This window comes from Melanostigma gelatinosum (genome assembly GCF_949748355.1).
Source record: "Melanostigma gelatinosum genome assembly, chromosome: 14".
Lineage (NCBI taxonomy): Eukaryota > Metazoa > Chordata > Actinopteri > Perciformes > Zoarcidae > Melanostigma > Melanostigma gelatinosum.
Window position 1 is genome coordinate 11758711 of NC_136647.1, and position 22966 is coordinate 11781676.

General features: G+C 45.5%; 1 protein-coding gene across 1 annotated transcript in view; it reads right to left on the reverse strand.

Moving 5' to 3' along the window:
* The window catches only part of fryb (furry homolog b), a 33625-nt gene extending 10885 nt beyond the window's left edge, over positions 1–22740 (reverse strand). Inside the window, exons 1-43 of the mRNA XM_079283241.1 lie at positions 22228–22740; positions 20564–20757; positions 19805–19858; positions 19463–19602; positions 18889–18979; positions 18313–18392; positions 18046–18126; positions 15954–16122; positions 15529–15621; positions 15177–15275; positions 13714–13815; positions 12684–12787; positions 12263–12371; positions 11763–11849; positions 10906–11077; positions 10659–10791; positions 10466–10573; positions 10215–10341; positions 9939–10052; positions 9461–9625; positions 9159–9245; positions 8768–9027; positions 8429–8618; positions 8079–8203; positions 7330–7387; positions 6916–7007; positions 6665–6837; positions 6334–6494; positions 6118–6228; positions 5839–5993; positions 5609–5708; positions 5325–5496; positions 4802–5052; positions 4555–4701; positions 4271–4439; positions 4051–4141; positions 3812–3885; positions 2571–2721; positions 1839–1942; positions 984–1075; positions 751–844; positions 339–558; positions 15–136 (exon numbers count right to left, since the gene is read on the reverse strand). Coding sequence (XP_079139367.1) covers positions 15–136; positions 339–558; positions 751–844; positions 984–1075; positions 1839–1942; positions 2571–2721; positions 3812–3885; positions 4051–4141; positions 4271–4439; positions 4555–4701; positions 4802–5052; positions 5325–5496; positions 5609–5708; positions 5839–5993; positions 6118–6228; positions 6334–6494; positions 6665–6837; positions 6916–7007; positions 7330–7387; positions 8079–8203; positions 8429–8618; positions 8768–9027; positions 9159–9245; positions 9461–9625; positions 9939–10052; positions 10215–10341; positions 10466–10573; positions 10659–10791; positions 10906–11077; positions 11763–11849; positions 12263–12371; positions 12684–12787; positions 13714–13815; positions 15177–15275; positions 15529–15621; positions 15954–16122; positions 18046–18126; positions 18313–18392; positions 18889–18979; positions 19463–19602; positions 19805–19858; positions 20564–20757; positions 22228–22285 — 5479 coding nt within the window. The 5' untranslated portion in view covers positions 22286–22740. The remainder of the gene's footprint in view (positions 1–14; positions 137–338; positions 559–750; positions 845–983; positions 1076–1838; positions 1943–2570; positions 2722–3811; positions 3886–4050; positions 4142–4270; positions 4440–4554; positions 4702–4801; positions 5053–5324; positions 5497–5608; positions 5709–5838; positions 5994–6117; positions 6229–6333; positions 6495–6664; positions 6838–6915; positions 7008–7329; positions 7388–8078; positions 8204–8428; positions 8619–8767; positions 9028–9158; positions 9246–9460; positions 9626–9938; positions 10053–10214; positions 10342–10465; positions 10574–10658; positions 10792–10905; positions 11078–11762; positions 11850–12262; positions 12372–12683; positions 12788–13713; positions 13816–15176; positions 15276–15528; positions 15622–15953; positions 16123–18045; positions 18127–18312; positions 18393–18888; positions 18980–19462; positions 19603–19804; positions 19859–20563; positions 20758–22227) is intronic.
* Positions 22741–22966: the final 226 nt, after the last annotated feature.

The following is a 22966-nucleotide window of genomic DNA, read 5'->3' on the forward strand; positions in this document are numbered from 1 at the left end:
GAGCCGTTTCTCACCTGACTTTGACTCCTTAAAGACAGAGACGACGTGGCGTAGGAAGCTGGAGAGCTGCTCCGTGCTCTTGGAGTTGGGGTTCTTTGGCGTGATGTCCTCGTGCACCCACAGCGGCCCAAACGCTCTGAGCAACAACAACACAGTACTCCAGGCACTGTATACCCACCACCAGTAGCACCACATACACGTTACACAAGCACTTAAGTATGTGCAGAGTGCACACGGAGAGTGCACTACAGTGAGACACGTATTGCTAAGACGGCTGCTCGAACATTTGTACGGCAAACTTCTAGAATTGCAAGAGACGTCACCGTAGCCGTGCGTACCTAGTGGTGAGGAACTCGATGAGTTTGTTCGTCTTCTCGTCGGTTTCATTGGGCGTATCCTCCAGGTCCTCCAGGTCATCGGGTGTTATGAGGGGCAGATTTCCAACACTGCCTGCAATGCTGCCGCCACCAAGACTGGCAGAGGACGAGTTGGAGGTGGAGCTGAGGCCGGAGTCCGCCACCGGAGAAGCCTGCCACTCTCGCAGGAAGTCAGGTACGTCTAAGTGAACACGATGATGGAGGATACAGAGTATGCTATTAATATATTGCCCTGCAGCTTTATCATATTGTTATACACTGCACTGTTTCAGCACATTCATATCGGTTCTCTCGTGTGAAAACGAATCAAACAATCAATTCTATACACCAGTAAATATCTGTTAGGATTAATAAATGTGTATTTTCTACTTACGCGACTGCTGGTACTCAGTGTGGTAGCTGGACTTAACGGTGAGGGTCTTGTTGTCACTTATCTCTCTCGTCAGCATCAGAACTGAGGCGATTACCTGGAAACACAAAAAGGAAGATTCTTCGGTGGCTGGTAAAATTCATTTTTGACCAAAAAACTTTCCATTGCCACTTTATGCAACGCTCATTCAGGCTGAAATAGCATCATGACAACAAATGTGAGGATCCCACTCTGACCTGGAAGTTGTTGTTGCAGGAGAGAGCAATGAGGAGGTGGAGAAGGAGACGTTTACTGTGTTCATAGACCTCCGGTCTGTAGTGGTCCAGACCTGCCAATAGAAAACACATGATTCATATACTATACTATAACAGACAGGTACAGATACATACAAAGCATTCATTATACATGCTGATCTTTATCTGCACATCTGTCTCACTGTAAATATAAATTTGAATTCTTAGGAATTCATTATTTCTAAGGATAAAACATACGAAGAGAATTGAAATATTGCTCGGCACTGCTACTGTGTCCAGATATGTTGGCGTACAATTTCTTAAAGGGCCAGCTGTATGAGGGCTTGTTGTGCTTCATTGTTTGCTGTGACAACATTTCTCCCAACACACTGCCGGTATTAATGCATGAAACATCACAAGATGATTTCTGAGACATCGTCATGCACACAGTCGCACAGATTGGACGATAACTTGAGTGTCACTATGCTGAATATCCACAACAGCTGATAGGGTAGGTATGCGTCTACAGAGAGAAATGCAGGCCCAGGGGAATGTGTCTGTGATGGTGACTCAAGAGAACGGTCTGTCCTGTGATGGATGGAGATAAATCCTCACACTATCACGTCATGATCTTGTTGGACGTCACAGAAAATGCCTACACACCTCAAAGTTATTTTTGTGTGTCTTTGTTTGTTCCAAGTCCGTTTAAGTCCACCTCATACATGCATGACATTTAGGCTGTTTTCCTTTACCTCAATATTCTCTTTTTTTCAAGATGAATCACCTAATGGCTGGACTTGTACCAAGAGAAAGATAGATCGTATCTGAGTTATGTGTATGTGTGTTGTGTACGCTTACCCAAGAAGAGGGCATGTAGTAGCAGGGGCAGGTGTAAAGCCCAGTCTTCTCTCACGCTGTGGTCCACCACCATCTCTGTCATGAAGATCACTGCAATGTTGCACCTGAAAACCAACACACACAACAGATCCAGTGAGTGCACAAAATAGCAACAATGCGTGCTCCATCCATGGACTGTTGGGTGGTGCACTGAGGAGTGTGATTATTGTCAGTTAGGCCACATGTAGTCTCATGGAGCAAGAGAAAACTGGTATTGGTCTCACCTCTTAAATGTACTTCAGTCATGAAGAGGATTACATCATCATGCAAGTCTTGTTCTAGGAACTGCTTTTGTGTGTATATTGCTGCTGGGATTGAGGCTTCTCTCGAACAATAATTAACACGAGAAACTGCACATACAGAAACTGTATTTGCCTGAAAGAAAAATCCCTGCACCATTAGTGTAATAAATCAAGCCTGAAACTCTTCAGCAATGACTTTTGAGGTGTCAAGAGAGATGGAGGAGATAGGTGAGTAAACTCCTTCCAATATTCATTCTCTGCGTAGCAGAGACAGAGCAGGCGGGCTGGCTGGCTCTCATTCTGTGCTGGGGTTTATCAGACCATCTGTGAGAGTAGGTGTAACTCGTCTGTGTGACAAAATACCTTTCTTTGCCGAGTCTGCTGAAAGTAACATTGCTGTTTTCTGAGTGGATTGTCTGTTCAGTGTGCGTCCATGTTTGTTTGTGTATACCTATGCAGTGGTCCTCTGGGTGTGATGGTTTCCGGGAGGTAGTCAACCAGAGGAGCCCAGCAGCCCCCGTTAATAGGCATGGGTAACGGCTGAGGATGGTTGGTTTCCAGAACACCCAGAATCCAACCAGCATACGGGGGGAGTGGGTCGGCTACAAAAACAGACCAATCACAATATTCAGTTAATTGTAACATACTGTATATCTCATAAACACGAGGCTCTCTCCTCCTTAACTTTAATGATGTCTATTCACAATGTGCCATGGACGCTCAAGCACAAAAAGGTTCTCTCACGTGACTGTCAGAGCAGTGACAAACAGGGAGTGTGACAGGTCACTTACACAAAGCAGCTCATTCAAAGCGTGTGGAAATCCAAACATGAGCTAAGTCGCAGACGAGATATTTCCACAACAAAGTGGTTCTTCAGCATGTTTGCACTTTAAGTTACTACAACTCTAAACTAATACAATAGTTTATTTTATAAACTAAACATACTCAGTTTTGAAATGTATTCGTTTTATGATGTTTATTATTTAGCTTAAATGTTAGACATTTTGGGAAATATGCTTATTTGGCAGCCAGAGACTACAGGAACATATGGTCCCAGTCAAGATATATTTTGACACATAACCAAAGGGACGTCTTTTAATTTTTCAGCAGGAAATCCAGAATGAGTTTCCAAAGAAGCTGAATGACAATACAATCCCTAATTGTCATGGTTAAGCGTGAAATCACTATCTCGTCAAACACTGGCGTGATGAAAGACGTGACAGGTCCGGCTTTTGAAAAATGGCCCCACCCTTGTGCTATGCTGGTTACAGCTCTGCTTGGTCACATGAGTACGACCACCAACAGAGTCACGTGTGGACGTCTCCCAACACAGACGGTCGCTAAAGATAGACCGGGCACCATCAGTGTGTGGTCGAGGTTAAATCTGTGTATCTGTGTCAAAGGGGACAGTGGTGGGCCTTGGTTTGTGTCCAAACAACAGGTTTTATATAAAACTACAACATAAACAACAAACATTTAATGGAGTGAATAAGACACACACACACACGTTTTAGCAGAAGTGGTGAACGTTATGGACTGACAGGAAGAATCCAAGTCCTGAAGCTCATTCCAAATAACAGACAGCTGTGAGTCCCCTTGGGCTGTGTGTGTGTGTGTGTGAGAGAGAGAGTACACATTATTAAAATAAAGCTAGTTTGTACATTCATTCTCATGAGAACCAAGACAACTTACTCTTTTCATCCTCGTAGGAGCCCCCGGAGCTGTTGCTGTAGCGAGACTCCAGTCTGTTGTGAGCCCTGGCCATGCTGAGGCAAACGCGTGACATTAAAAGTTCAAAATACAGAATTGGTCTTATCTCGTGACTGAAAAGTTTGAAACTTTCTATTTAAATGAACTGCATATGATGCTGACATGTTTGGCATATTTGATCTACTTGTTGCATGTATTTTAAATAATGTATTGATACCAACCGCTCTTCACTCTCTCTGACCAGCTTATTCTCATCCGTGTCTGTCAGGTTCTCCTGGCCAGCCACCACAGTGTTACTGCTGGACGTGGTGCCTGAAAATAACACATTCCAGAGATACAATCTTCAGAAATACAGTCAATCATCAGTCACATAAAAAGCTGTCAAGCTCAAACTGAAAGTCGAGGTTGAGATGAGACTGTGACGGGACCGTCTCCTCTTACCCGTCTGTGAGGTGGAGCCTTTGTTGCTGGCAGCAAAGCGATAGAATGGAGGGTTGTCACAGTGCAACACCACAGGGTTGACCGGGTCCGTCTGTTGCAGCTCAAACAGGAGCTCCTCCATCGTCTGGATGGTGTTGTTGCGACACAGGTAGATAACCACCTTCTTTATCTAAAACGGACACAAAGACAGTATTTTTATGAGATGTTTTAACAGGAGGCACACCAGTTCAATTTCATATGGGGCTTTCATTAGCATTGTGTCGGTGGGTACTGACGGCACTTACGAAAGGCAACAGCGTGGTATCACTGCTGACTCCACACAGGCTGATGAGGAACTGCAGGGTGATCCGCAGGTTGTTGCTCCACCTCTCGTTGGACACCAGAGCGTTCCAGGCATTCTCAATCTCTGGGCCAGGAACCTCGTCTCCGTACTGATAATGTGAAGAGAGGAACAAATCAAGTTGAAAGGCAGGAGATTTCACTGGAAGAGGCGGAGTAATTTCACAAACAAGCCCAAACATAGCGTCATACCTTTGCAGTCATGAACATGAGGTTATTGAGCACCAGCGATGTCGCCTGTAAGGAGCCCCAGCCGTTGCCTCTCAGACTGGGGGACATGCCCTGCCCTTGACCGCGTGGTTCTTCCTCTGGCGTGCAGGGGCTTGAGGCTGGGGGTAGGAGCCCCGTGTCCACCAGCTCAATGTTACTGAGCCAGGGTAGCAGGTAGGATAACATTATCTGTCTGCCGTTGGAGTGGGTGGTTGAGAAACGCTGGCTCACCTCTGGACGGGCCAAATAAAATGTTAGAAGTGCCTTCGGGAAGCTGAGCGTTCTTTATAAATGTGTTCAATAACAGCAGAGAGACATTGGGAGCAAATGTAACAGCTATCCCAGGGAGTATACTGGCCTCTTGGGAGTTTTGAATGTGAGAGTTTAAAAGGATTGTGCTGTTTTGGGGATATTCCTACCTGGCTTTAAGATTTAATGGGGACACTACATGCAAACATTCAGCGTATCTCACTGTAATGTACACATTCACCCTGAAAACATGTACCTGAGAAAAGAGGCAGAGTGAGCTCGGGGTACATGCTGGCCAGCTGGATGGAGAGTTGAGACAGGTTGACGCTGTACAGCGGAGGCAGAGGACCGTGTGTTCCGTACAAAATATTCCCAGGCTTCTGCTCCACCATTCGCTTCGAGTACGCACACAGCTTAGACTCCAGCACCTGCAGACATATTGTTTATCTTTTACTCTGATAATGCTTTGCAGGTTTTGGCTTGATGCTTGTGCTCGTCTTTCCCACCTCTTTAACACCTTTTGTGTGTGTGTGTATGTACCTGCATCAGCTGCATTGAGATCTCGTATATTTCCCTGCTGGTGTCTGAGGCCTTGAACAACACCAGATTGAGCAGGGTCACAAGATCACATGGGTAATTCCTGGCAAAGTGATGAGGAAATAGTCATTTGCTGGTCACTAACTCAATGGATGCAGACCACCTAGCCTCCTACATGGGGGGGGGGCGTAACAGGCAGATTCTAACGAGGTAACAAACGCATGATTCCCCACCTGTTGCCGCAGACAGTGGCGATGGCCTTGAAGCAACCAGATGCTAGCTGGTAAGACCCAGTGAAGCAGCGGTCCACGGCCCAGTTGAACAGATTGATCTGGTCCGGGTTTAGTTCTAAGAGCAGGATGACCACCTCACACCCCAGACGGTGCACCTACGACAAACACATGCCATTATGCAGAGGTACGAATCCACACAGATCATGTTCATCATACTTTTTAAGGTTATGGTAAATAATATCCAACAACACAAAAAGTTAAAGGACACAGTGGACCTACCCGTAGGTCATGGCAGGCCAAGATGTTGTCAAGCCATTTGTAGAGATAGCCGTCAGTAGAGAGACCCACATTGTCAAACACGGGACCACAGCACAGAACTGCTGACATGGCCTAAGAGACAAAAGGTTAAATTGAGTTAACGCTAAGGTTTCTGTTAGAAAATGACAGAATAGCTCCTGTAGTGCAGCAGGGTCTGGGCCGTTTGGGTATCGGTACCTTGAGAGCGCAGTACTGGTAGCGAGTGATCTGGTGGTTGCGGTCGCTGTACCGATCGAGGGGAGTGAACATGACGCTGAAGGGTCCAGCCCATTGGCTGAAGAGGATGAAGAGATGGTGTCTCAGAGACTGTTGAGGGAAGAGAAAGCGCCTGTGTTGGACTGCAAAGATGTGAGGGTGAGAGAGAGAGAGACATGGAGGGTCAAAATAGAAGACAAATGAAAATGCTGATAGATTACAAATGTATATTTAAGTCTGCCTGGAACGTAGCTTGTCAAAACACGGCGAAAGCCAATATATTACATCATTAAAGAGTAATATAGTGATTTACCAGGAACACACTGGATGAGATTAGCCACCATCCCGCTGAAATGGGCTCTGATATCTTTAAGCACGTCCATCTCCTTCTCATTCTCAGCCTCCAGGAGCATCCGGGTCAGATCCACATACTCAAGGAACAAGGCACCCAGGGCCAGCGAGTCACGCTCCAGTGCTCCATTAGTGCTGCAGGGGAGGAGAAGATGAGTTTACAGGTGCATCAGCAGGCAAGAAACTACGCTCTAGATAATAGGGGTGTGCTACCTGTCGCTGATAACGGCTGCATTAGCCAGCAGTTCAAAGATCCTCAGCAGCTGCAGCCTGAGAAGATCCCTCCTCTCTCTGCGCCGCTTGTTCTGAAAGCACAGACAGGTTTTCCATTTACTGCTCAATGTCAGTCAATATACGCGTGTTGTTTTGTGTATACCGGATTCTGAACTTACAGAGACTGAACATCAGCGTCAGCTTTCATAAATAATTAGACATTATTGACCGATGGAAAGCATCTCTAATAGCTATAAGCATACACGATGTACAAGTACAACATAAAAGACAACTTCTAAACTCTTAGTACATTTCATCAGGAGTAGGTTTTCACAATGTTCTGTCTGATATCAATAAAGTTAATCTGATCCTCTCTCCGTGCTGTCGGTGTGTTTCTCTCTCGCTGTGTGTTACCTCGGGCCGACGTTCCAGCGCTTCCTTCATCAGTGGATGGAGTTCTTCCACCAGCTCCCTATAAACAGGACAAAGAGGGCAAAAATAAATTGATTGCTTCATTGCTGAAGGAGAGTGATCAAATCATCCTTCCGGCCTGATTTAAGGAAACAGAATGGTTTGTAACAGATATCTATCTTGTCCTAAACACCACTAATCCTCATACAGCCATGTTGGACAAATTCGTCTGGGGAGACCTTAATCCCTTTGACAACAATGAGCGCCCTTTAGGAAAACATTTTAGATTATAAGTAGATGATCTCTTTAAAAATGAAATACCTCCCACACACAATGGAACTGTTGTCCTTTGAAAAAAAGCGATACATCTCTGTCCCTCTAAAGACACGCTTTTTTCTTTTCTTTTCTGAATGTCAAAGAGGAATGCAGCTCAGTTATGAAGAGCATGTAAGGACAGATGGGATTCAGTAATAGAAGAAGGCAGCGTGAAAGGATTTATGGAAGAGGAAAGGGTCAAATCTAGCATCCATTTTCTGTTGTGATCTGTCTACTGACATTCCCTCCATTCAGGCTTTGTGTGTTCATTGTTATGAACAGTTTATGATTGTTGAACATCTGAGCATTACATCAAAAATGTGTTTTACAAACTATTTGACATCTTAGAAGGGAAAACAACATCTAGCACTGATGAGAATGATGCAATCTTTGTGTGTAACGTCGGTGCACATTTCTGAACGCTCCTGTTGCAGTACCTGAAGACCAGAGCGTTTGTGCATCCGAACCCGAGCACCAGAGACTCGGTGATCTCCAAACTCTCTGCTCTCATCAGCGGGACGAGCTGTTTCAAAAGCCAGGCTACCGAGGGAGTGCCTATCACCTGAGCAATGAAAAGAAATACACAAACGTTCACGATCAGAAGACATTAACAACATAAAACTGATCCAAATCTGTCTTTTTAGAGAAGTAATTGGCAGAATGATCTCTAACAACAATAAAAGTTAATTGCAGGGCCTCTTGTCCCTGACTGTCTGAGAAATTCCAAAGCTTTTTAGGACATGGAAATAATTCAAATGATCCCAACATTTCCAGCACAAACACCCACCTTGTTGTCATAGGTGACGCTGCCGTCGGGCGTGGTGGCCGTGATCTCCGGTGTGGAGGCTCTGAGGTGACCGGGGGACATGATGCTGGGCTTAGCCACACCTAGACACAGGATCAGGTAGTTACGCCACAGGGAGATGTAGCTGTCACTGGAGCCGGCCGTGCTGGTCTTCTTAGCATTCACTGGACTGCTGCAGGAAGACAAAAGGAGAAAAGGTGGTCAGATATTTGAATCTCCCATACACATGGATCATTTGTTGTCATTCTATGGTGACAGATTGTTGTTAAAGCAACAGTTAAATGCCTGAAAAGTACGATTTAATAATGCGTGTTCTCGTACTTGGGGTCAACCAGTGGCAGCAGCAGCTGTAGCCGTGTGAAGGCGTAGGGCCAGGCGTATCCCAGGGCGGTGGGGCAGTGTTTGGGAAGGTGCTCCTGCCGCAAGAAGATGTGCAGACAGAGCACCCATGGGTCCTTCACACACTGGGCAAAGATCCAGACATGGCTGGGGCTCTTCACGTCGTAGGAGCTGCTCACCAGTCGAGCCGTCCACTCCACCAGCCACTGGAGGTCAACATGGTGGCTGAGGGGCAAGGTAGACTGAGGGAGGGGAGGGGAGGCGTTTAAGAATGATACACAGCAGACGAGGAAGTCATTTGGAGGATTGAGATATGAATAACGTATCTGATGTGCTGATGTTGCCGATACATGCTTCACATAAACACACGTACCGAGTCAGAGACAGCCACATGAACAAAGCTGTCCATTACAGCTGGGCTCAGCTGGTCCATGACCTCTATCATGGGTTTGTCATCATCCTAGAGGGAGATTCATAGAATCAGCTATTTATATAACAGCGTCATAGGATGTGAAAAATACATGCGCCGTGTGTGCTGCATATCTAATGACAGCGACAGAAATTTGCCACCGGCTACGTGACACACGTTGGTAATATCTGTCAAAATGTCAGAGAAGCTTGTGAATTATTCTCCACTGTGTTTGCTTGGTGACGATGTGAGCTTCCTGTACTCACGTCAGCATGTCCCAGAGCTGTGAAGAGGCAGCGTATTTCTCTTAACACTCCGACGGCCAGCTTCCTCGTGCTGATCTGACACGAGCAGAGGAGCAGCAGGGCCAGGCCCTCGACCGCATGGAGCACTGAGCAGTGAGGGCTTCGCTCTGGCAGTCTGGGGCTGGACTGATGGAGAGGGAAGACAAAGAGGGAGAGTAAGTAAATAGCACAAATATTACTGTAAGTCACCTTGTTTGACCAGCTATTCAACCTATAGTTATGGCAGTTGACACTTTACATCGGTCAAATTGACATACTTGAAGAACCCCAACCTGCTTTCAGCTCATCACTGTCATTTCAGTGACGAGCTACATCATCGGACCAACGTATTTCAACACAAGGAAACTGCACTCAACCAGTAATCTCTGAGATTTTGATGACGTGATGGGTGAACAAATAACCAGACATGTCTGTAAAGTAGTAGTTTTAAAGTACAAACCTCAGCTCCACCTCGCGTCTTCCCCTGGAGCTGCAGCGCTAACCTCCACTGAGTGAGCAGCTGGAGGAGGAGCTTCACTGAGGCATCCTGCAGACCCTGATGGGTGTCTTGAACCTGGAATCGTTAAGAGAGGGACATTTATAGAAGGTTTATATCTGGTGTTTATCAATAAACCAAGCAGAAAACACACGCGTAAAGGAAGTGGAACAGTTGCAAATGCAGGATTAATATTGTATTGGTGAGGTAGCTGCATGTTTCTGCCAAGTTCAGATATACCTCGCGCAAAAGGAAATGTGTGTAACCAAACAGGACGTCCTCCCGCCAGTCGGAGAAATCGAGTAACAGGCTCTGCAGGGAATTCTGGGAAATAAGACGAAGCTCATCGTCCATGTGCACAGTAAGTCTGAGGGGATAGAGGAGAACACATGAACAGAGTTGAATGAACAAGATCTTGTTGTACGGAACGCCATCGAAAGAAAGAAAAACCACCGGGGTTCCAACACAAATGTATTTGTCTCTTAACTCACCGTGAGAGCAGGTCGATGAGCTCAGGTTTGGACATGGCATCAGGAAGAATACGAGGAATGGCAGCCACACATGTCCTGAACAAGTCGATTTTAGGCTTCCTTTCGCCACTGTCAAAGATAGAGGGGGATAGTTAGGTAACTCCAAATACCGATAGGTCAAAAAAAAAACCCACTGGACTTTGCAGTTACATACGTGATCATGTCCTCTGGTTCTTTGTTGAGCATCTGGACGCTGGTGAGCATCATACAACGACCCACCTCCTTGTCCAAGTGTCTCAGGATGTTGTCCAGAGCCTTCCGCACCTGGGAGTAGTACAAGGACATGCCTGTGTAGGACAGGAAGAGACAGTGCACGCAATCAGAGGCTACATTCACATTACACTGTCTTGAATGCCTACGGACACACACACACACACACACACACACACACACACACACACCTATAAGTTTGGCTTCCTCTTCAGTAAGTGTCTTGCTGAGGTAAGTCTTCTTCTTCTTCAGAGAGTTTCCAGAGGGCAGAGTGGCGCCTGTGTTGGGCATAGGAGGCTCTCCGTCCTTCTGTTGCAGAGCATCTGCAATCACCAGGAACGCCCGGAGACCGATGTTCATACGCTGGCACACAGATACAGCACAGCAGAGAGAGTCTGTTTAGCAATAGCAATGGCACATTTGCGCAAAACACACTCACCGCATTGGTGATTGTTAATAATGTCTTTACGGTGGTTAAAAGATTACTCAGATGAAAACTGATGCATCAGAACCACAGATATCATCTTTTTTATTCCATGTTTACTTCCCTGGCCGGGTTGGTTGGAGATTCAGTAGCGTTATGCTAGTTGAGGCTGATGTAGCCTCGAGCCACTAGCCTCAAGCTGAGATGAGGAGATGGCCAAGAGGCCTGCTAAACTCACTTCTGTCTAATTCCTCCAGATTTATTTAATTTTCAAACTCAAGTGTCAGCACTTTGGGTAATTAATCGGAGATCTCCAAGCTCCCTCTGGAGATCTCCCCAAGACCTCTAAACAGACTTAAGAGTAAAATCGGTTCCCCTTTTAAACTGCATTGATTCTAATGATTTATTTTGGTTCATAAGACCAGAACCCTGTAATCACATGATCAACCCTAAGTGCATCTCTTTGCTACAGCTGAAGCAGTGCTCCAACAGAGAACATGCCATTCTTTACCTTCCTCGCTGACTGAGGACTACAAATAAAAACTGGAATGCTCATCCTTGTAACGTGGCCCACTGTGTGCGATTGTGTGCACGTTATTGAATGTCTGCGCTTGCTCTCTTTACCTCTGGGTTGAGACTGAAGGCTTTGGCAGGTTTCCCGACACTCAGCAGATCAAATATGATCTCCTTCATGGCGAAGTCCAGTCTCTCCTGCAAACAAAGTGGTGTTACAAGATTTCAGAGTTATTGTGGTGTGAGGCAGCGAGCCCATCGACTGTATGTCACCAATAGGACATGTTTAATGTTGATAAAGAGAAATAAAAAATGGAAAAAGAGGCGTAAGGACAAGGCAATGCATGGATATAATAAGTTATTTATCCATACGTGTTCTTTATAATAAATGTCATATATGCCGTTTTAGCTTTTGACCAGTTTCCAGAATGTTTGATTAACCAGTGTTTTTATTTCTTATTAATAGCAGAGAAAGAAGCACGGAATAAATCTTGGATGTTGGCACATTGTTGGCTCCAGACTGAACACAACAAGCGCCACTTCATTTCTCATGGCCTAAAGCAGAGTGTACCAGCTTTGTGTGTGAGAGTATGTGCAAGTGTGATACACACCTGTGCAATAAACTGGATTATCTTGACGAAAATATTCAACGGCATGTCTCTGGGCACGACGCTCCGACTACCTTTGGGGAACAGAGTGGAGGTGATGGACGTGAGACGACTGGGGGAGGAAGGAGAGAGGAGAGAGAGGAGAGACAGGCGGAGAGGGAGGGGAAAGTGTTGAGACAAGTTGAATACCTCAGCAAAATCACAACACGTTTAATGATAACACACAACACCATAAAAGGGCCCTGCATTTGCTAAAACATCATAAAGAAGAAGCATAAACAGAGTTTTCTTTGTGCCCTCATTTGTTCATAATAGCTATAACAATATAGGTAACAATGACATATTGATGCTAAACACTGACACAGTTTGAAGTTATATCTTACATCTTGTTGGTAATAATTATGTCATGACATGTGGCGGTTACCTCTGCGTTCCAGTGTTGCTCTCGCACTTTATTCGGATCATGTAGACCCACAGCAGGCGGTAGAGTGATTCTAGAGCCACGCGGGCCATCTTTGGATCTCTATTCTGCATTCAGACAAAGATTCATCGTATTTCACCAGGTGCAGCATTTCACGAGACACAAACATGTTTCACAGGGATTACTCTCAGCCAAACACACAGGCATTCCTCATGTATTGTACCTTACAAAGGCTCGAGATCACAAACTGATTTCCCAATCGACTCCATTCCGATTCACGAGGTTTGGATTCAAGAGATTGTCAGCGGACTCATGCTGTAATTGTACAAGGAACCCTTTAACCCAGTGCACTATTAAAAAGAGCGACCGAGAGCAGATGAAGTAAACAACTTGTAAACCGCTCGCAGTACTACTGTGTGGAACTGGCCAAGGCCGGGTTTAAGTGCAATCCACATGTTTACAGATGATGTCAGACTGATTGGTGAAAGAGCACCGCAATGTGCCCAGAGCAGATCAGCTGTTGTTTACGATCGAAGCAGAGAAGAAGTCTGCCGTGGAGTCGTCAACGCTGCTTGGTGGTGCCTTCGGTGGAGCAGCTCCCGGCATGTTCTGACTCCACCGAGGTTCGCTTGTTTTCACGAATCCACGTGAAAAGGCAGCAATTAAAAATACTCGATATCAGATCATTCAAATGAAGATCAATTTGAATTGTTATTGAAATAGACCCATACTTTACATACACATGATTTACTTGATGCCCTACATACACTGCTCAGCAGAGCGTATATAGTGACGTTCATTGTGATCATAAATCAAAGTCTTAATGAGCCCCCATCAATCACTGTGTTCTTAACCTGCAGTGCTTCTCTCGGGGCAATACATACTGATGGTTGATTGTATATGTCGTGCTGGTGCAGCAGTGTGAAGTTCAGTGCTGTGTGCATGTACAGATACTTATTGCACTGGCTGCATTGCTTCTGTGTGTGAACACGACACACACACACGGGGCATGGGGCAGACAGGAAAGGCTGACCTTGAGGTTTGAGAGGCAGTTGTTGAGGAAAATGTGCCAGCGGCCGAGGAAGAACTGCTTCTGACTGACACACAGCAGGCAAGTCACCAGAGGATACAGAGCCTGGGGGTGGAGAGAGAGAGAGAGAGAGAGAAGACAGATGGGAGACATTTGCATCGGGCACTTCAAATTCAAAGTTCATTCATTGAATGTAAATATAAAACAAAGGACTCAGGCTGTCTGCCTCACCATTTTTCTACATGCATGCAAATGACTTTTCAACTGCTTTTAGATGTTGAAGCATTGAATGAAGTCAGTCATTAAAAAGGATCATTCATTCTAAACTGAAACCTCATTTCTGAGCTCTTCCTTTGTCATCTAACAACAATGGGCAATCACACTATTTCAGATTAAGCTTTTCACAATCATGTTCCACTTGTTTCAGGCCTCCTCTCTGCAATTAAACACGTATGTATCTATGCATTATATTGCCACAAGGTTTCTTTCTGGCTGTCTGTTTAATTCATTCATGGACAAGTTTATAGAATACTCAACACAAAGTTCACAGACAGGAATGTGAACTTGGTGTCTAGTCGGTTCAACCAGCTGGTAAGGGCATGCAGACAGATCATTGTTAAACAGGAAAGCCTTCAATGACCCGTGTGAGTCCAGGTACACCCTTGTCATGAATGGTTATGGAAATGCTAGGTTTTTAGGAGTGCATCATTTACCTGTCACTCTTTATCTAAGTTGGTATCTGTTATCTGTCCTCCTCACATTTCAGTCTCTCTCAGGTACTCAGATTGCACCACATGACTGTCATTCCTATCATACCTGCCCATTCTGCTCCGACATGGCAGGCTATTGTTTGTGTGTGTGCATGGATGCACTGTTCGTTTAGTAAACGTTTGTGTGCAGAGAGAGGTGTGTCGAGCCTCAAATTCACGGTTTGCTCCGAGTATTTGGAGACTGACGAAGGAAACACGCATAATGGGCGAGTAAGACGTCTGCAGCCCTGAGGACACGACTCCGTCACAGCAGGAGGGAACCACCAAAGGCGGGGCAACATTTTTGGAGAAAACTAAAAGGGGAACATTGTCTCAGAAAGCATTGCTCAGCTGCACTAGAAAGAAAAAAATCACTGCCTCATAAAAATTTGGTTTAATACTTTAAAGAATCTTCTACAAATGAGTGTTTGCATCTTGAAACAAGAAAGATTAAAGCTGGTTACTGCAGTAAAATAATTACTGCATCACCATCGTACGCCTGCGCCAACCGGTCACAGTTGTTTTACAGCGCGTTTGTTGCTGACAGTATCTCAGTAAGAGAGGTGTACTGCACACTGCACTCCTGTCTCCTTTCCATGGAAAGATAAAAGCCCGCATGTTGAAGAGTTACAGTAAGTGCTTTCACAAATCGCTGTTAATGGAGAGGAAATGAGGAGAGAGGAGCAGCGATGAAACAGAACAAAAGGAGAAACTTACCAGAGAGTGTTTCTTCCTTGAGGACAGGTCCAGTGTGGTGTCGTACAAACTTTCTACGAAATTCCGTAGACACGGCACGTTCACCTCGTTCTTCACAGTCTGGGAGGAAGACGATAAATGCAAAAGTTAGCTGAGAGAAGTGTTTTTGTCAAACCCCAACACTACTAAGACACTATATATTCAAGCCTAACATTTGTATTATTACTCTCATTACTCTCCTATGATTATTCTCAAGATATAAACACTATATATTAAGACCAGCAGATATACTGTGAACAGAGAGACAGACGTTTGTATTTAAAAGACCAAAGTACACTGAGGTGCTCTCAGCAGGAAGATGAAATGAACTTACAGCAGCTACAGGTACAAGTATCTCCACAAAGAGTCCGGCTAACGAGTGTTTAATGTCTTTGTCCTTCACTTCCAAGAAATACTGCGCACACTCCTGAGGAGACAAAGAGAGTCAGAGACGGTTATAGAAACAATGTACGTACTTGATAATGCAGTGAATGCAATGTCACCGGTTCTAATCCCTGTATCGCTACGGGTGTGCGGAAATGAGAAACATTCTCACCACTGCAATTACCATCAAAGGGAGAATAACAAAGGCACATAACCCCTAATTACTCTGGGGGAATCTGTTGATAGTCAGCTCTTTAATAGCATTAAACTGCTTCCGGAGATGAAGAAAAGAGCACGTCTGTCCTGTAAAAAAAACTTTTTACAATTTGTTGGAATGTAAAAATCAGGTAAGGGAGCAAATGATTTCGGCTCTACCTGCATGAACTGGAAGGAGGCTTCAAAGTCTTCCACCGGGTACATTTTGATGCGGAAGAACTTGAGTCCCATGATGAGGCTGATGGTGGACTGGATGACGTAGGGGCTCTGCTCCTTCTGTCTCAGCTCCTTCAGCTCGGAGATGAACTTCTTCCTCACTGCTGGGAACCTGCCGAGTAAATGGCCACCAGATGTGAACAGTAGCTCTCTTTGGAAGCGTTAGCAAATGTTTTTCATTCCCAGGTCTCAGGTGAGTGGTGGCATGGTTAGTGGAAGAACTACAACAAAGTGGCAAGTGTGTTCATTTGCTATTATTTACTCCTGTATTCAACGGTTTGTTTTTGCATGTGCAAAAACAGTTGCGTGCGCTTGTGTGCGTACGCGTCCAAATAGATTTTGACCAACACTGCTCTGCAGGCCTATATTTAGAATGGCATCTGGATGGGTGATGTGGAGAGAATGTGTGTGTGTGCGTGTGTGTGTGTGTGTGTGTGTGTGTGTGTGTGTGTGCGTGCACTGATTCTTTGGGGCGTCGGCGTTTGTTTTGCACGCTTCACAGGGGGGCTGCCACAGCAGTTCAGTAAGTGGAACAGTCGTCTGCCTCCTGTTTCGTGAGGAGTGTTTACGGTAAATAAGATACACATAAACACTGTGATCCATAAAACAAGCTGGGAAAACACACACACACACACACACACACAATGCCAAGAATAAAGTATGCACCAAGATTGATTATGGTCTGACTCAGTGTGTGCTCAACCTAAAATAATGTACTACAAACAAATAACAAATAAGGAGTGTTAGAAATCACCCAGGAAGCTTAATCAACCACACAGTAGCTAGGCTGCATTTGCTAAACCAGATCTCAGTGTTGACTTTGATCCAGCCGTGACGGTGAAGGTTAGGGGAAGGGAGCGAATTATGTCAATGAGATAGAAAGATAGAGGTACGGGGATGTGTGTGTGTGTGTGTGCGCGTGTGTGTGTGTGACAGTAGTGACTGAGCCGCCCTGTGAACCTCCTCCATCACAGTAATAACCTCCTGGAAAATGGGAACAGTGCTCATCTCTCATCACAACATTACACAGACAGAGGACCGTCATCTGGAGTGTCAATATCCTTAGTTGTCATGACACACGCACGCACGCACGCACGCACGCACGCACGCACGCACGCACGCACGCACGCACGCACGCACGCACGCACGCACGCACGCACGCACGCACGCACGCACGCACGCACGCACGCACGCACGCACGCACGCACGCACGCACGCACGCACGCACGCACGCACGCACGCACGCACGCACGCACGCACGCACGCACGCACGCACGCACGCACGCACGCACGCACGCACGCACGCACGCACGCACGCACGCACGCACGCACGCACGCACGCACGCACGCACGCACGCACGCACGCACGCACGCACGCACGCACGCACGCACGCACGCACGCACGCACGCACGCACGCACGCACGCACGCACGCACGCACGCACGCACGCACGCACGCACGCACGCACGCACGCACGCACACACACACACACACACACACACACACACACACACACACACACACACACACACACACACACACACACACACACACACACACACACACACACACACACACACACACACACACACACACACACACACACACACACACACACACACTTCTTTCCCTCACTTGTACTCAAGACAGAGGGGCAGCTGAAGGGGGGTCAAGAGGAGGACAGGCAGCTACTGTAACTACGTTATCACCTGGATCACACATATGCCTTCACTGTGACACACATTTCATTCTAAGCTGTGGAAATAAGGAAATAAAGCCACATTTAAAACTGGATTGTAGATATTTAAGTGCAAACTTGTAAGGCCAATTGTAGCATTTTGAATAAGTGTAAATGAATTCACTGTAACACTGCGTCTTCATTAGCTTTGATATATTAAATGAACTTTAGATATTACTTATTGGGTGTGTGGCAAATTACCTCAACAAATGTATGTCGATGCTGTTGATGTACAAACATTTAAATTGCATGCACTCATAAACACACGAGCAGCATGAAGATGAATTTGCACATTACCTGGACTGAGCTACAACTCCCACTACTTCAGCATACAGGTCAGCCACTATGTGCATGTTGCCTGTGTTGGGTCCCAGATACCTGAGAAGTGAACACAAGACATGAATATTATAATATGTAGTGACTGAGATAACAATACACACATTTGCTATATTTGTGAGAGCCGTTGATGACAACACCGCACGTGAGTATGTTGAAGTTGGTCAGAAAGTGAAGACAGTATTCCGCTGAAAAAGATTTAGTGTTTCTACATGTGATCATTTTTACCCTTCTTTGTATTTGAAGTGCTTGAACGTCAGGTTTATGACTTCTTGGATGAGTCCATCCAAAAGAGGATGGAGGGGGATCTGGATTGAGAGAAAAAGTTTGTTATTGTTTTGTTAAGATTTCCATCTTTTCACTTGATGAATCTGAACATGAAATTAAAACAATACGTCCAAATAAGATGAGCTATTTCTATGTATTCTGCTCACAGTCTGGGGAACTTTTTGTAGTTGCGTTAACATGATGTTTAGATTTTAACATGAGGAGGGTGGGAAATACTGGACAACTGATATCAAGTAAGTAAGTGTTAAAGGGGAAATTCGCCACTCATATTTTGGGATGGCTCTTTCACAAAGGAACTTACAGCAGGTTTAGGAAGTTCTGTTTCCCCCGGGCTACCCAGAGGTGGACACTAGAAATACAAGCTGAAGTCGCCTGCAGTTGCTCCTTTGCATCCAACTACATCACTGTCACGTCAAATAAAGACGCTGGATGCAGGGAGAACAACAGATGTCGACTCAGCTTTCTCCGTCAATAGAGCACGGAGTGAGGAATTTATTGCTTTAATTAACTACTCACCTGCTTCAAAACCTCTATAAGCACGAGAGAAAAGATGAAGTCTATCGCCAGATCTCTCCTCTCCAATAAGTAGTCTTTCTGTTGCTCATCACTGAAACAGACAGAAACAAAGAAACAGTGTTGATCCTCTTCTTGCCTTCGTACTCAACACACATGAGAATCTGCTTTTATTAAAGTTCTGATAATGAGTTAATTGAAGGCACCATCTGGCTCACTGTGTAGCAGTGTGTACTCGGTGTGTTTGACATTTGGAAACAAGCTTCTGCCGTTGATTAGTGTATTTTTTTCAATGGCAGTATTATTTTAATGTAGACGTTGTTTTTCTGCTGTTTGTGTGGGAGGGGGCTAAATGCAGTCAGTACAGTATTGCTTATTGTCGTAAGTTTAAAAAACTTTACACTAAATAATTCATAAGAACATATTGAAATAGTCCTGCACATCTGACATGCTGGATTGTTGTGTGTTTTTGTTTTTTCACCGTGCATTTTCTGTTTCTAAATCGACTCCAACTTCTCAGCTAGGTGCAGAGAAGAGTTTTACAAATCCAGTGTGTGTGGCGTTTGTGTCCTCTCACTTCTTGGACTTGGTGTTGGCCCTGGGCCGATACTCGTGGGACTCGTCTTCCAGGCCGTTCTGCCTCTTGTACCAGTCGAACAGAGTCCTCAGGATAGACGGCAGGCAGTACTCTGCTAGAGAACTCATACTGCTGATCAACTTCACCGAGAGAAGGAGAGCAGGGGCAGGTGGAGGTGAGAGAGAGAGAGAAAGAGAGAGAGCGAGAGAGAGAGAGAGAGAGAGAGAAGAGAGAGAGAGAGAGAGAGAGAGAGAGAGAGAGAGAGAGAGAGAGAGAGAGAGGTTAATCCCAAAATAAAACAAGAAGTGGACGACAGAATGTGTCCATGTCAGCTCCACGCACCTGGTCGAACTGTGGGTCCTCTCCTCTCTGCAGAGATTTGTTAAGAGGCTTTTCCTGTGAGACAAGAGCAGACAGACATTAGTGTAAAAACAGGAAGACATTTTATTGTGAAACTTTGTAATCAGAACTAGGGTCGAAGCTATCGATCATTTTAGAAGTTTAGTGTTCTACAGATCGACCGTATACTAATGGTGTACCGGTAATAGGATACGAAATACTTTTGCTTCATTGCATGATGAGACTAAAATGCATGTGTTCCATGAAGGTGGAGCATATACCTTCCTTAATAAACAAAAATAAATGCACCAGAGGTTACAGGAAATGATATAAAGCAATGCAATATACGGGAGCATTGTGCACCAGCGGCAGAAGTCAATATGCCTTAATAGCTGACAAATGATCAAGCCTGCAAAGAGGTCGCAGTGAGTGACTAAAACAACTAGTTCCTTCTAAAAAAAGACGAGATATTACTAATCATCAGTCAGGTTTGTTAATATGTAAAACAGTTTGTACTGTGTGACCATGACGGGAAAATAGATAAGGCTCAAATATGACCCTGAAGAAAAATGAATAGAAACAGAAAACCCATATATTGTGAGGCCGTCTCTAAATGATGGTTATATTCTATATGAGCCACACTGCTGGAGATCACGTCCTCTGTTATAGAAGTAAAAGTCAACATATCACTCTGAATAACAGATACAGTGTCGCCCTGAATGATGCTGTAACCTGAGAGAGACGGGATGACAAAGGACTCACCAGTGGTTCGGCCATGATGATTCGGATCTTGCGCTCGGAGAGAAGGGTGAAGTTGGCAAACAAGCTTTTTAGGACGAACTCGCCCGGCTTACTCTCAGGGTCCACGTTGACGGGCGCCATGACGACAGGACCCTTCCTCTCTCCCGAGGTTCCACTGACTGGCGGGAGGGGGGGCTTCAGTCCCACTGGAGAGGCTGGGGGGGGGGGGGGGGGGAGACATTATTGTTATTCTTTGTCTTATTTCTATTAGGGGCATATTCATGTTTTAAGATTTTGGAACCACAGTGTGGGGATGCAGTAAAAAAAGGTCAAATATTTTAGGCATCGTTTTAGCCTTTGTTTGTTTACATTTTTGCAAACTGGCACCGCTAATTATGTAAAATAATGTAATGCCGGTTCCTGTTCCTGCCATGTACCCATGAATGTTCAACTATCACTGGAGTACTTTCAAACTGAGAAACTAAACACGTGATGAATCTCAGGTTCTGAATCTCAGGTTCCGAATCTCTGGTTCTGAATCTCAGGTTCTGCTTCCATGAGGAGGAGCATCTTTTTTTCAATGATCTCTAAGCAGATATATGAATGATATCCTGAGAAAGTGGGTGTCACACTTAATATAAGAACATGTATATCTGTCTGTTATGACTCTGAGCGGGGCCACAATTTATTTTAGGTAAAAGGGTTTTAAAGAACCATAGTTGCCTCCATGAGCTTTGTGTCACAACCACTTCTGCAGCTCCGACTGCTACAATACAAACTGACACACTGCTGTTACCTTCATCAAAGAACCTCCCAACACCGTCCAGCTGAGACACGAACCCTCACGCTCATTCTCCAGCCTCTTGCCTCAATAAACCTCATTCTTTGAAAATCTGATCACCATTTATTTTTGTGAAGTTAAAACTCCTCAGTCAGGACTTATTTGTGGTGAGTGTGTGTCCAGGTTTGACAGGCAACACTTTCCAGACCCCCCTAGACACACACACACTTGCACACACTTGCACACTTGCTGGGCAGTCCATGTTTTCATTCCTCTCTTCTGATTCCATCGTTAGGGAGGCTGGGAACCGTCAATTCTTGCGAGACGTAATGATAAACACACAGAGGGAAAGATAGATAGGGAGCGGCTGAAGTCTCTGAGTGAGAGACAGACGACAGACGGAAAGAGAGACATACGGATGGAGAGGGCATTTCCTGTCATGCGTCTCTAGGAATATTGACATGCCCTTAAAATAGAACAAACTCATCGCTGTAAGAAATGGCATCGGTGACTATGCAGTATAAGAGCTTAAGCAAGACTTTGTGGAAGTTCTGCATCCACGATGGATTATTATCATTAATCATATGTCATCCAATACAGTGTAGGAAAAAACTAAAAACTCACACAAAGGTTACTTGTACTTCCCTGAACATGCCGAGAAGAACAAGAGCATTTCCCAGAAGTGGCTAGAGTGTGTGAGTTAACAGTGTCGGCTCTAAACTGACCTTTCATGACCACGTGACCTGACCTCGCCGCAGAGGTGAAATGTAAACACTAATTCCCGGACAGACAGGGGCCCACCGGGGCCTCATAGACAGTGACCCTGTTTGTGTGACAGCCGAGCACTCGAACGAGGCAAACATGCGTGCGTGCACACGAACACACGCGCCTCCTGCGCGCTTACCAAGGCCCTTGATGAAGCTGATGACACTAGCCCTGCTCCACTTAGTTGGCACTTCCATGGTGCAGACAGCCAGACGGCGAGACAGGGATACAGTGGGTGGACGTGGGTAAAAAAGGGGGATGCAGGAGGGACAGGAGAGGGTAGCTGCGTCTACGAGGTGTGAAATACAGCTCCCATGATAGACAAATAAAAGAAATCCCTTGCGGAGTGATTCGCGGCACAGGACGAAGGTTGTCTTTAATATCCAACTATTCCACCATGACAGTAAATACAGACATCGGAACAACGTCTGGCTTTGGCACGAGGCAGGTTTAACCAAAGCTAAACGTGTGAAGCTCCATCCTTCAGAAACTGACAGACGGGTAAAGTGAAAGACGTGAAACTCTCATGACAGCTGTAATTCCACATTCAATCCAAAAGAGACAGGAAGATATGCGGCGGCGTCCGCAGACCGGGAGAGCCATAGCTCGAGGCGACTCGACTCCTCAGTGCCGTGAGTGTTGTAATCGCGGAGGGGGAGATGACGCCAAAGTGTCTTCTCAGAATAGCAGCGGAGACGACCGCCTCCGTCATGAGTGAACTCTACCGACGGGGATCGAGTAAATATTCCACTGCACGGCTCCAGCAGAGGTCGATCAGAGGCTGCCTATAGGGCCCCCGTGCTTGAGAACTACATGAGCCTACAGACCAGCTATCAGTTTCAACTTCTGCTCCTGCTGCCACTCCGGCCTCCCGTTGC